Source organism: Scyliorhinus torazame, chromosome 6, assembly GCF_047496885.1.
Source record: "Scyliorhinus torazame isolate Kashiwa2021f chromosome 6, sScyTor2.1, whole genome shotgun sequence".
NCBI lineage: Eukaryota > Metazoa > Chordata > Chondrichthyes > Carcharhiniformes > Scyliorhinidae > Scyliorhinus > Scyliorhinus torazame.
This window is the reverse complement of record NC_092712.1, coordinates 46,601,185-46,615,293: the sequence shown is the minus strand read 5'-3', so window position 1 is coordinate 46,615,293 and position 14,109 is coordinate 46,601,185. Positions and strand designations below refer to the sequence as shown.

Here is a 14,109-nt window from a genome sequence, read left to right as displayed (position 1 = left end):
TGGGCTTCAAAGCAAAACATTTCTCCATTTTTCCATGGGCGGCACAGTCGCACAGTGGCTAGCACTGTTGCTTCACAGCACCAGGGACCTGGGACCGATTCCCGGCTTGGGTCACTGTCTGTGGAGTCTGCACATTCTCCTCATGTCTGCGTGGGGTTCCTCCGGGCGCTGCGGTTTCCTCCCACAAAATCCCAAAAGACATGCTTGTTAGGTGAATTGGACATTCTGAATTCTCCCTCCGTGTACCCGAACAGGCGCCGGAGTGTGGTGACTAAGGGATTTTCACAGTACTTCATTGCAGTGTTAATGTAAGACTACTTGTGACAATAAAGATAATAAAGATTTTTACACCAGGTATTTGAACAAATTGAGGTTAGTAGAAAATTCCTGAATATGCAATTTTAAAACCGTTTCATATGCAAGATATTCCTGAAATATGTTCATTAAAAAAAATAATAGCTTGTAGGATGAGAGCGTTGTTAACAAGGCCAGAATTTAATGCTCATTCCAATGCAAATGAGTAGCATGCTCAAACATATCAGTTCAGTCAACCACATTACGTTGGGTCGAGGCTTCCATATTGTCCATACCAGATAAGAACGGCAGGTTTCCTTCCCTAAAGGTTATTGGTGAACCAGATGTTTTTTTAATGACAATTTACTAGTTTATTGGTTACCATTAAAGGGGCACACTCTTTATTCCAGATTTATTTATTTAGCTTAATTTAAATCCTCCAGCTGCTGTGGTGCAGTTTGAACTTGTGTCCCCATTAGTCATGTTCTGATAATTAAAGTTTCCCGATAATTAAAGTTTCAAGATTTTATTATTTTGAAACAAGTTGGGTGTATTGGTGAAAAGGTGCGAAACTGGGATTGTGTTTTCTCTTCTGTTTAGTTTTTTAAAAAAAAAAGTATATTACAAATGTATCAAAACAGGTTAGAGCAAATAAACACCCTGGGAAACATACTTCCCAACAATCAACTATACAGTCTGTGCAGATTTTCCCCTTTTCAACCCCCCCGTCCGTCCGTCCGTCCCCCGTCCCCACCCCCACCCCCACCCCCCTGCGACGAACAGCTCCTCAAACACGGTCACAAACATTCCCCACCTTTTCTCAAACCCCCCTGCTGAGCCCCTTAACTCATACTTTATCTTCTCCAACCGCAGGAAGTCGTACAGGTCACCCAACCAAGCCGCTACTCCTGATGGCGATGTCGACTGCCACTCCAGCAAAATTTGCCGCTGTGCAATCAGAGAGGCAATGGCCACCACATTGGCCTTCCTCCTCTCCATGAGCTCCGGCTTCTCTGAAACCCCAAATATTGCTACCAAAGGGTCCGGGTCCACCTCCTCCTCCACTACCCTGGCTAAGACCACGAACACTCCCGCCCAGAATCTTCCCAATTTTTCGTAACCCCAAAACATGTGTGTATGATTTTCTGGCCCCCGCCCACACCTCGCTCACTCATCTGCTACCCCTGAATGAACCCACTCATTCTCGCCCAACTCAAATGCACCCTGTGCACCACCTTAAACTGTTTCTGTTTAGTTTTATATCAATAAATTTGATTTGTGTCGTGTTGCCTGAGGATTGTGGATGGTCAGTATTATGTGTGCAAATCAAGGAGATCAAAAGCTTTAGAGTGATAATTTATTATTTCCAACCTGCAGTTTGAAAATGGAAGGGTTTATTTTGCACCATTTGGCACATTGTAATAGAATACTTCACTAATGATATATTTCAGTTCATAAGAAGCATGTGAAAACAGAAACTTGTGTTGGACATAACAAGGTGTATTGGAGCATTTGAATCTTAGCAGTGGTGTCTTGTGGATCACTCATCAGTATACTACGGTGCATTATCACAATGTCGACCTCCTTTGAATACAGATCTTTGCGTGCCAGGTTTGTCTCACAAAAGGCAACCAATATTGTATCCTACCAAAGAGATTAAGAGTGTAGATCCTGCCATGCAACTTGATGTTGTGGCTTAGGAAGCACTTGTTGAACTAGAGGTACGTCCAGAAGGTTACTCAGAAGGTGTGGTCCAGGGGTGGGGAGGACTTTAATATATACATACAATAACAACAAAAAATGCTAGAAATACTCAACAGATCATGCAACATCTGTGGAGAGACACATCTGTGGAGTCAACATTTTAAGTTGATGACTCTTCATCAGAATTGAAGTACTTTCGGATGGCTGGCCAGACCTTTTTGTTGGCTGCCCAAAATGAAAAAATGCTGTTTTGTAAAAAAAGGACTTTCATTTAAATAGGATTTTTCAGGAACACCAGACGTAACAAAGCACTGTACAGTAAGTACTTAAGATGCATCGTCACTGTTATACTGAGGGCAACCTTTGCAAGACCTAGAGGAAAAACTACACTCACAAAACAAGAGTTCAGCTTTTGGGCTTTCCTAGAATTATGTTAATCCATGGAAATTGATGGAGCTGTGGTTCAGAGAAGGTCATGTGGTAAACTTCTTCATGGTTGAACTCTGACTTGCAAGAACTTTCCAAATTAGTTAAACTGTGAGAAATTTAGATGACTCAGTAGAGTTGGTGGGATTTAGTTGGGATGACTTAATAGGGAAAGTTGGAATACGGAGATTGGTAGGGTGGAACACATTCTATTTGTAAGGACCTTAAGGAACAAGTTTGCTGTATGCTCAAGAATAAAGGATCATTAAAACTTCTAGTCATGAGCCATGCTATTCATGAGGTGCTGCAGAAAATCCAGAGATTGAAAATTTGAAGGAGCAATCAGAAAATTCCCTCAAAGTAGGGGATATTATTTATTCAGTTGCTTGATGGCAACAAACACAAAGGGATTTGGATTATTGGATTTGGGTTTATTGTCACGTGTACCAAGGTACAGTGAAAAGTATTGTTTTGCGTACAGTTCAGGCAGATCATTCCATACATGAAAAACAGGACATACACTAGATATACAATGTAAATACATAGACACAGACATCAGGTGAAGCATACAGGAGTGTAGTACTAGAACAAGAACTAAGAAAATTACAGCACAGGAACAGGCCCTTCGGCCCTCCCAGCCTGTGCCGATCCAGATCCTTTATCTAAACCTGTCGCCTATTTTCCAAGGATCTACTTCCCTCTGTTCCCCGCCCGTTCATATATCTGTCTAGATGCATCTTAAATGACGCTATCGTGCCCGCCTCTACCACCTCCGCTGGCAAAGCGTTCCAGGCACCCACCACCCTCTGCGTAAAAAACTTTCCACGCACATCTCCCTTAAACTTTCCCCCTCTCACCTTGATATCGTGACCCCTTGTAATTGACACCCCCACTCTTGGAAAAAGCTTGTTGCTATCCACCCTGTCCATACCTCTCATAATTTTGTAGACCACAATCAGGTCCCTACTCAACCTCCGTCTTTCCCACGAAAACAATCCTAATCTACTCAACCTTTCTTCATAGCTAGCACCCTCCATACCAGGCAACATCCTGGTGAACCTCCTCTGCACCCTCTCTAAAGCATCCACATCCTTCTGGTAATGTGGCGACCAGAACTGCACGCAGTATTCCAAATACTACTCAGGAGAGAAGTGTAGATAGATCCATTCAGTCCATTTAGGAGTCTGGTAACAGCGTAAGAAGCTGTTTTTGAATCTGCTAGTGCATGTTCTCAGACTTTTGTATCTCCTTCCCGTTGGAAGAGAGAATAACCCAGGTCTTTGATTATGCTGCCCGCTTTACCAAGGCCGCGGGGAGGTGTAGACAGAGTGAATCGATGGGAGGCGGTTTCACATGATGGACTGGGCTGTGTTCACGACTCTCTGTAGTTTCTTGCGGTCTTGGGCCAAGCAGTTGCTATACCAGGTTGTGATGCAGCCAGATAGGATGCTTTCTATGGTGCACCTGTAAAAGTTGGTAAGAGTCACTGTGGACATGATAAATTTCACTAGTTTCCTGAGGAAGTATAGGTGCTGTTGTTCTTTCTTGGTCGTAGCTGTGGGTGGACCAGGACAGATTTTTGGTAATGTGCGCACTAGGAATTTGAAGCTGCCAACCATCTCCACCTCAGAATCAGTGATGCAGACAGGGGTGTACATGATACTTCGCTTCCTGAACTCAATGGCCAGTTCCTTGGTCTTTCTGACGTTGAGGGAGAGACTGTTGTTGTTACATCACACCATTAGATTCTCTATCTCCATCCTGTACTTGACTCATTGTTATTCGAGATCCGACCCACTACAGTCGTGCCATCAGCAAACTTGTAGATGGTGTTGGAGCCAAATGTTTCCACACACTTCTGTGTGTATAGGGCTTATAGTTGGGGGCTAAGCACGCAGTCTTGCAGGTCCCGGTATTGAGCACTATTGTGGAGGAGGTTTTGTTGTGAATACTTACTGATTGTGGTCTATGGGTCAGGAAGTTGAGGATCCAGTTGCAGAGGGAGGAGCCAAGTCCTAGGTTGTAGAGTGATTTTAGGTGATGTCGTCTTTATATAGTCTTCACGAATGGTCGACTATCAGTGCACCTATTTATGGGCTGAGAATTTGAGCCAAGGGTTGCAAAAGTTCTTCTGCAGCGGGCGCATGAATGCGTTGTTGTACATATAGCTGCGACAGATGGCCGCAGCAGTCAGCATGTGCTGAGTCATTGTCTCGATATCTGTTTAAAACATGCTTCTATTTAAATGATCATTTCTAAATCAAATAATTCATATTTTTTATACTGAAGTCCAAAGACTACAAAAATACATTGTTCATGTGACTGAACGTACCAAGTGCTTTTCCCTTCACTAAATATGCTTAAATTGGCAAAGAAACAATGTTATCATCACAACAAAACATTCTACCATAATGCTATTTGACTTGACACACACAGTTTCCTGTTTTTTCGGTGATACAATGATGATCGGTTCCAGACAAGTACAGTACATACTGGTATGTTGAGTGCAAGACAAATGGCTGCTATGTGAAATGCATCTGCTGTCTTTTCCTTTGAAAAAGTAAACCGAAACAGTCCAAAGTGAGTTTCAATCTTCATTAAATAAAGTAGAAAAGACTACGGGGATGTTGAGGTAATGGCAGTCTTTAATATCAATTTCCGCTTGAGTATGACTGCAAGGATCTAAGACCAATATTGTAAATTTGCATTCATATGTCGCTGTAAAGCCGTAAATAGGAATTATGCAACATTTATGTAAGATCTTTGAGCTGGTGATGTGACATGCAGATCTGCAGTGCAAGCTGAATGTCGGTGTCTTGGCTATCAATCAAATATAATTGGTATCCAATAGTATCAAATATTTGACCTGGATTGCTACAGTTATGCCAGGTGAACTCTGGTAGATATTTAACCTTTCCAGTGTAAAATTATTCTAGACTGTGAAATTTCAAAATTGGGGTTTCTAATGTTAACGCTCGATAGTTGAAAGGCAAACTGAAGCTGGCACAGAGAAAAATACATTTGGCTAGTTAAAAGGGAGCAGTGTTGAGTGGCTCACTAGTGCCTACCATTTAATCAGAATGAGTGATGCTATTCAAGAGAGAGCAAATACTGAGACAACCGAAGAGAATTAAAAAATATATATTTTTATTCGGCTTTTAACATTCTATTCAAAAACAAAACAAAGCAAAACAAGAATAACACCAATCCCCTTGCTCTACCAACAACTCAAAGAATTATCCCCCCCCCCCCCCCCCCCCCCACACACACACACTCACACACACACATCCCTACCTTAACCCCAGAGCAGCTGAAGGTCACCAACTCTTTAAAATGAAGAATAAACAGACCCCATCTCTTGTGGAACCCTTCAATCCCCCCCCTTCAAGGTAAACTTAACCTTTCTGAGACACAGGATGGAGAGGCTGACCTCCACCCCAACAGGACCTGTCTGCAAGCAATCAGCGAGGCAAAGGCTAAAACATCTGCCCCCACTCCCACCTGCAAGTCCCAGCACCCCAATGATGGTCCCCAAGGGACAGGTCTCCAAATCCAAGTGCAAGATCGGCGACATGGTGCTTGAAAAAAGACCCCCAAAATTTCTCCAACTTCAGGCAGGACCAGAACATATGTACATGGTTGGCTGGACATCTCCCACACAGCTCGCAAGTGTCCTCTACCCTGTCAAACAACCGGTTCACCCTTGACATTATCAGGTGCTCCCTGTGCACCACCTTTAACTGTATTAATCCCAGCCTCGCACACGAGGTTGAGCATTCACCCTTCGGAAGACCTCACGCCACAACCCCTCCTCTAATGCCACCCTTAACCTCCCCCAGTGACACCATATCCTTCTCCAAAATCCTCCTATATATCACCGAGATGACCCACCCCCTCAACCCCATCACCGACAATACCCCCTCCACAGCAAGGAAGGAGGTGTCAGGTGCAGGTTACAACAGGACATTGACAGGATGCAGAGCTGGGCTGAGAAGTGGCAGATGGAGTTCAAACTTGATAAATGTGAAGTGATTCATTTTGGAAGATTAAATTTGAATGCTGAATACAGGGTTAAAGGCAGGATTCTTGGAAGTGTGGAGGAACAGAGGGATCTTGGGGTCCACGTACATAGATCTTTCAAAGTTACCACACAGGTTGATAGGGTTGTTAAGAAAGCATATGGTGTGTTGGCTTTTATTAACAGGGGGATTGAGTTGAAGAGCTGCGAGGTTTTGCTACAGCTTTATAAAACCCTAGTTAGACCACGTTTGGAATATTGTGTCCAGTTCTGGTCGCCTCATTATAGGAAGGATGTGGATGCTTTGGAGAGGGTACAGAGGAGTTTTACAGGATGCTGCCTGGACTGGAGGGCATGTCTTATGAAGAAAGGTTGAAGGAGCTAGTGCTTTTCTTACTGGAGCAAAGAAGGAAGAGAGGAGACTTGATAGAGGTGTACAAGGTGATGAGAAGCATGGATAGAGTGGATAACCAGAGACTTTTCCCCAGGGCGGAAATGGCTGTCACAAGGGGACATAATTTTAAGGTGATTGGAGGAAGGTATAGGGAAGATGTCAGAGGTAGGTTCTTTACACAGAGAGTGGTGGGTGCGTGGAATTCACTGCCAGCAGAGGTGGTGGAGTCAGAGTCATTAGGGACATTTAAGCGACTCTTAGACAGGCACATTGGGAGCAGTAAATTGAAAGGTGTACGTTAGGTTAATCTTAGATTAGGATAAATGGTCGGCACAAAATCGTGGGCTGAAGGGCCTGTACTGTGCTGTACTGTTCTATGTACCTCTCAAAACCGCTCCTCTCTGTATACTCCCCCCCCCCCCCCCCCCCCCCCCCCCAATTCACACCTCCCAGGCCCATCAAAACCTGTTTAAACCAGGTTTAAAATTCTAATGAGAGGTAGCAATCCAAATATAAATTCTCTCAGCATTGGGTTCTGTAAATTAAAGCATAGGTGATAAAGTAACTTTTTAGCCACAAGATTGGACCATTCTACTTTTTGACTATAGACCAATAATCTTGCCTCCTCTTTAACAGGTCTCGGAGCAGGGGGAAGACGGTTATTGAAGATGACGACAGTATGGATGGGTTGGAGGCAACAGAAAATGCGATGGAAACGGGTAAGAAATTACTTTGTCCTTTACCTTAAGTTTAAATTCATGTTTTCCTTTGAAAACACATAGCTTGCTGAATTTCATGCTGATGGAATGTGGAGTTGGAAGTGGAATTGGCGAATATCAATTTCCTTATTGAAAGAGAAGCTCATTTAGAACAGTTTACTTGCAATGCAGTCCTCATCCAAATGTTTAAAGCTATCTACTGTCCACTGCCCTTCTCCAGTCTCATGGATACTGGAGATATGTGATTAATTGGAGCAGAGAAAGTTAAGAGAGATTAATTACATTGTATTTAAAATTAAGTGTTTTGATAGACTGGATAAGGCGAGACTACTTTGGATGACAAGTCATCAGTTTAAAAGTGTCACCAAAAGCGGAGAGAATTAGCTGATTTTTATTTATATTGTTAGAATATGAAAAGCTTGACAAAAGGACTGGTTGAGGTGACGGTCAATTATGTGAAAATTGGAAAGTTATTTGAAATTTAGAAAGTTAAGAGTTCTCGGTATGTGTTTTAAATTGTATGCCACTGACTTTCTAACCAACGGATTGTGCTGTTGCTCTTTCATCGTTGTTGGGTTAAAATCCTGGAATTTCCTCATAATAATAATAATCTTTATTAGTGTCACAAGTAGGCTTACATTAACACTGCAATGAAGTTCCTGTGAAAAGCCCCTAGTCGCCACACTCCGGCACCTGTTCAGGTACACAGAGGGAGAATTAGGAATGTTGAAATAACCTAACCGCACGTCTTTCAGGACTTGTGGGAGGAAACCGGAGCACCCAGAAGAAACCCACGCAGACACTGGGAGAATGTGCAGATTCCGCACTGACAGTGACCCAAGCCAGGAATCGAACCCGGGCCCATGGTGCTGTGAAGCAACAGTGCTAACCACTGTGCTACCAACTGTGCAGCATCATTGTGGGCGCGCAATCACCATTTAAGCAAATTCAAGCAGGATGCCCACTGATGCCATCATCTTGACAACCAGTGATGGACAAAGAATGTTCCGAGATGGGCACTGTGGCCAGAACTTTTCTCTTAATAACTCGGAGGATGTTGAATGCCTTGCGAAACACCTGTCTGTATTATTGCATCCACAATTTGTAAGCGAATGTAAAGTTCATCAAAGACCTACGGCTCAGTGGATTACTGTTCACCTTGCAAGTAAAAATAGTGCAATTTATTTGCAGGGTGCAATTTGAGTTACACCTTCGTGTGGGTATGTATTGGGGGGCAGGAAGGAAAGTGCAAGGGCATGAGATGTGCTTTTAATATTGTAAATTACATTACCTTTTATATAAGTGAGCAATTGTTATGTAACTAATATAGGAATGTATGGCTTTTATTTCCAAAATTTGGGATAGCTGAACCATAGAATAACATGGGCCTAGTTTTGGGAGCCGTTCGGAGGAGGAGGAGCAGTCTCTGTGTGAGTATAAAAACCTACTTTAACCCGGGGATCGCGGCCTAGTTTCGGGAGCCGTTCGGAGGAGGAGGAACAGTCTCTGTGTGAGTATAAAAACCTACTTTAACCCGGGGATTGCGGCCTAGTTTCGGGAGCCATTCGGAGGAGGAGAAGGAGCAGTCTCTGTGTGAGTATAAAAACCTACTTTAACCCGGGGATCGCGGCCTAGTTTCGGGAGCCGTTCGGAGGAGGAGAAGGAGCACTTTCTGTGTGAGTATAAAAACCTACTTTAACCCGGGGATCGTGGCCCAGTTTCGGGAGCCGTCCGGAGGAGGAGGAGCAGTCTCTGTGAGTATAAAAACCGAACGGTAACTTCCTGTTTTCCACTTTTTTTTTCAAAAGTGATGTCAGAGGGAAGCTGTGATCTGATTGGTTGATAGCAAATCGACCCAAATTAAAAAAAAAAAAACACAGCTAAACTCGTAAACTTAAATTAAACTAATGAATTAATTAGTGATGGCTGGTCAGGTGATGTGCTTGAGCTGCTTGATGTGGGAGCTGGCAGATCCCATTGCGAGCTGCAGCGACCACACCTGCAGTAAGTGTTGGCTGCTCGAAGAGCTCCGGCTCAGAGTTGATGAGCTGGAGTCTGAGCTTCAAACACTGAGGCACATCCGGGAGGGGGAGACTTACCTGGACACTGTGTTTCAGGAGGCAGTCACACCTGTCAGAGTAAGTACTTTAAATCCTGCTAGTGGCCAGGGACAGCAGGGTTTGACTGCAAGTCAGGCAGGTAAAGGGAAGCAGCAGTCAGGAACTCAGGAGCCTCAGCCCTTGACCCTGTCCAACAAGTACGAGGCACTTGCTCCCTGTGTGGATGGCGAACAGGGCTGCAGGAAGGATGAGTCAGCTGACCAAGGCACCATGGTTCAGCAGGCCATTCAAGGGGAGGGAGTAAATAGGCAAGTTGTAGGGGATTCTATTATCAGGGGGATAGATAGTATCCTTTGTGAGCAGGATAAAGAGTCCCGCATGGTATGTTGCCTGCCCGGTGCTAGGCTGCGGGACATCTCTGACCGGTTTGAAAGGATACTGGAGAGGGAGGGGGAGGATCCAGTTGTTGTGGTCCATGTCGGTACCAACAACATAGGCAAGTCTAGGAAAGAGGACCTGTTTAGAGATTATAAAGAGCTAGGATTCAAATTAAAAAAACAGGTCCTCAAGGGTCATAATCTCCGGATTACTGCCCGAACCACATGCAAATTGGCATAGGGAGGCAAGAATAAGGGAAGTTAACACGTGGCTGAAAGAGTGGTGTGGGAAAGAGGGGTTCCTTTTCATGGAACACTGGCATCAGTTTTGGGACAGGGGGGACCTATACCGTTGGGATGGTCTCCACCTGAACCGAGCTGGGACCAGTGTTCTGGCGAAAAGAGTAAATAGGGTGGTCAATATGGGCTGGTTTAGCTCACTGGGCTAAATCGCTGGCTTTTAAAGCGGGCCAGCAGCACGGTTCAATTCCCGTACCAGCCTCCCGAACAGGCGCCGGAATGTGGCGACTCGGGGCTTTTCACAGTAACTTCATTGAAGCCTACTTGTGACAATAAGCAATTTTCATTTCAATAGGACTTTAAACTAGAGATTGGGGGGAAAGGGAAAGTCAGGGAACCAAGAGGTGAAGTAATCAGTGGGAAGCGTAGCTGCTTAGGAATACAAAAAAGCACGAAAAGACAGAGCTCAGAAGAGGTTACGATAGTCCCCCATCTCACACAATATGACAGTGTATGGAAAGGCTCAGTAAACCAAGGTCCACCACACTATGAAAACAAAAAGGGACGGTCAATAGAGAATTAAAGGTGCTATATTTAAATGTGCGCAGTGTACGGAACAAGGTGGATGAGCTTGTGGCCCAGATTGTGATTGGCAGGTATGATGTGGTAGGCATCACAGAGACGTGGTTGCAGGGGGTTCAGGACTGGCATTTAAACATCCAGGGATTCACAACCTATCGAAAAGACAGAGAGGTGGGCAGAGGGGGCGGGGTTGCCTTGTTAATTAGGAATGAAATTAAATCAATAGCACTAAACGACATAGGGTCAGATGATGTGGAGTCTGTGTGGGTAGAGTTGAGGAACCACAAAGGCAAAAAAAACATAATGGGAGTTGTGTACAGGCCTCCTAACAGTGGTCAGGACCAGGGGCACAAAATGCACCACGAAATAGAAAGTGCATGTCAGAAAGGCAAGGTCACGGTGATCATGGGGGACTTCAGTATGCAGGTGGACTGGGTAAATAATGTTGCCAGTGGACCCAAAGAAAGGGAATTCATTGAATGTTTACAGGAGGGCTTTTTGGAACAGCTTGTGATGGAGCCCACGAGGGAACAGGCCATTCTGGACTTAGTGTTATGTAATGAGCCAGACTTGATAAAAGATCTTAAAGTAAGGGAACACTTAGGAGGCAGTGATCATAATATGGTAGAATTCAGTCTGCAATTTGAAAGAAAGAAGGTAGAATCAGATGTAGAGGTGTTACAGTTAAATAAAGGTAACTACAGGGGCATAAGGGAGGAACTGACGAAAATCGACTGGGAGCAGAGCCTAGTGGGAAAGACAGTAGAACAGCAATGGCAGGAGTTTCTGGGAGTAATTGAGGACACAGTACAGAGGTTCATCCCAAAGAAAAGAAAGGTTATCAGAGGGGGGATTAGGCAGCCATGGCTGACAAAGGAAGTCGTGGAATGCATCAAAGCAAAAGAGAAAGCCTATAATGTGGCAAAGAGTAGTGGGAAGTCAGAAGATTGGGAAGGCTACAAATACAAACAGAGGATAACAAAGAGAGAAATAAGGAAGGAGAGGATCAAATATGAAGGTAGGCTAGCCAGTAACATTAGGAATGATAGTAAAAGTTTCTTTAAATACATTAAAAACAAACGGGAGGCAAAAGTAGACATTGGGCCGCTCCAAAATGACGCTGGTAATCTAGTGATGGGAAACAAGGAAATAGCTGAGGAACTGAATAAGTACTTTGCGTCAGTCTTCACAGTAGAAGACGTGAGTAATATCCCAACAATTCAGGAGAGTCAGGGGGCAGAGTTGAATATGGTAGCCATCACAAAGGAGAAAGTGCTAGAGAAACTAAGAGGTCTAAAAATTGATAAATCTCCGGGCCCAGATGGGCTACATCCCAGAGTTCTAAAGGAGACAGCTGAAGAAATAGTGGAGGCGTTAGTTATGATCTTTCAAAAGTCACTGGAGTCGGGGAAAGTCCCAGAGGGTTGGAAAATCGCTGTTGTAACCCCCCTGTTCAAGAAGGGAACAAGAAAAAAGATGGAAAATTATAGGCCAATTAGCCTAACCGTGGTTGTTGGCAAAATTCTAGAATCCATCGTTAAGGATGAGATTTCTAAATTCTTGGAAGTGCAGGGCGGATTAGGACAAGTCAGCATGGATTTAGTAAGGGGAGGTCGTGCCTGACAAACCTGTTAGAGTTCTTTGAAGAGATAACAAATAGGTTAGACCAAAGAGAGCCAATGGATGTTATCTATCTTGACTTCCAAAAAGCCTTTGATAAGGTGCCTCACGGGAGACTGCTGAGTAAAATAAGGGCCCATAGTATTCGAGGCAAGGTACTAACATGGATTGACGATTGGCTGTCAGGCAGAAGACAGAGAGTTGGGATAAAAAGTTATTTTTCGGAATGGCAACCGGTGACGAGTGGTGTCCCGCAGGGTTCAGTGTTGGGGCCACAGCTGTTCTCTTTATATATTAACGATATAGAATAGAATAGAATTTACAGTGCAGAAGGAGGCCATTCGACCCATCGAGTCTGCACCGGCTCTTGGAAAGAGCACCCTACCCAAGGTCAACACCTCCACCCTATCCCCAGCAACCCCACCCAACACTAAGGGCAATTTCGGACACTAAGGGCAATTTATCACAGCCAATCCACCTAACCTGCACATCTTTGGACTGTGGGAGGAAACCGGAGCACCCGGAGGAAACCCATGCACACACTGGGAGGACGTGCAGACTCCGCACAGACAGTGACCTAAGCCGGAATGGAACCTGGGACCCTGGAGCTGTGAAGCAATTGTGCAACCCACAATGCTACCGTGCTGCCCTAGATGACGGGACTGGGGGCATTCTGGCTAAGTTTGCCGATGATACAAAGATAGGTGGAGGGGCAGGTAGTATTGAGGAGGTGGGGAGGCTGCAGAAAGATTTAGACAGTTTAGGAGAGTGGTCCAAGAAATGGCTGATGAAATTCAACGTGGGCAAGTGCGAGGTCTTGCACTTTGGAAAAAGGAATAGAGGCATGGACTATTTTCTAAACGGTGACAAAATTCATAATGCTGAAGTGCAAAGGGACTTGGGAGTCCTAGTCCAGGATTCTTTAAAGGTAAACTTGCAGGTAGAGTCCGTAATTAAGAAAGCAAATGCAATGTTGTCATTTATCTCAAGAGGCTTGGAATATAAAAGCAGGGATGTACTTCTGAAGCTTTATAAAGCATTAGTTAGGCCCCATTTAGAATACTGTGAGCAATTTTGGGCCCCACACCTCAGGAAGGACATACTGGCACTGGAGCGGGTCCAGCGGAGATTCACACGGATGATCCCAGGAATGGTAGGCCTAACATACGATGAACGTCTGAGGATCCTGGGATCATACTCATTGGAGTTTAGGAGGTTGAGGGGAGATCTAATAGAAACTTACAAGATAATGAATGGCTTAGATAGGGTGGACGTAGGGAAATTGTTTCCATTAGCAGGGAGACTAGGACCCGGGGGCACAGCCTTGGAATAAAAGGGAGTCACTTTAGAACAGAGATGAGGAGAAATTTCTTCAGCCAGAGCGTGGTGGGTCTGTGGAACTCATTGCCACAGAGGGCGGTGGAGGCCGGGACGTTGAGTGTCTTTAAGACAGAAGTTGGTAAATTCTTGATTTCTCGAGGATTTAAGGGCTATGGAGAGAGAGCGGGTAAATGGAGTTGAAATCAGCCATGATTGAATGGTGGAGTGGACTCGATGGGCCGAATGGCCTTACTTCCGCTCCTATGTCTTATGGTCTTATACCAGTGGAGTAACCACATTTTCTGAAGTATCTACATCAAAATAGGCACTGATTGTGGCAGTAAGTTCACAAAGA

General features: G+C 44.5%; 1 protein-coding gene across 7 annotated transcripts in view; it reads left to right on the top strand.

Moving 5' to 3' along the window:
- Positions 1 to 14,109, top strand: part of kmt2ca (lysine (K)-specific methyltransferase 2Ca) — a 684,766-nt gene that overhangs the window by 214,258 nt on the left and 456,399 nt on the right. For all 7 annotated transcript variants that reach the window (XM_072508182.1, XM_072508181.1, XM_072508179.1 and 4 more), the window contains exon 3: positions 7,473 to 7,555. In XM_072508182.1, the coding sequence (XP_072364283.1) occupies positions 7,473 to 7,555 (83 nt within the window). The remainder of the gene's footprint in view (positions 1 to 7,472; positions 7,556 to 14,109) is intronic.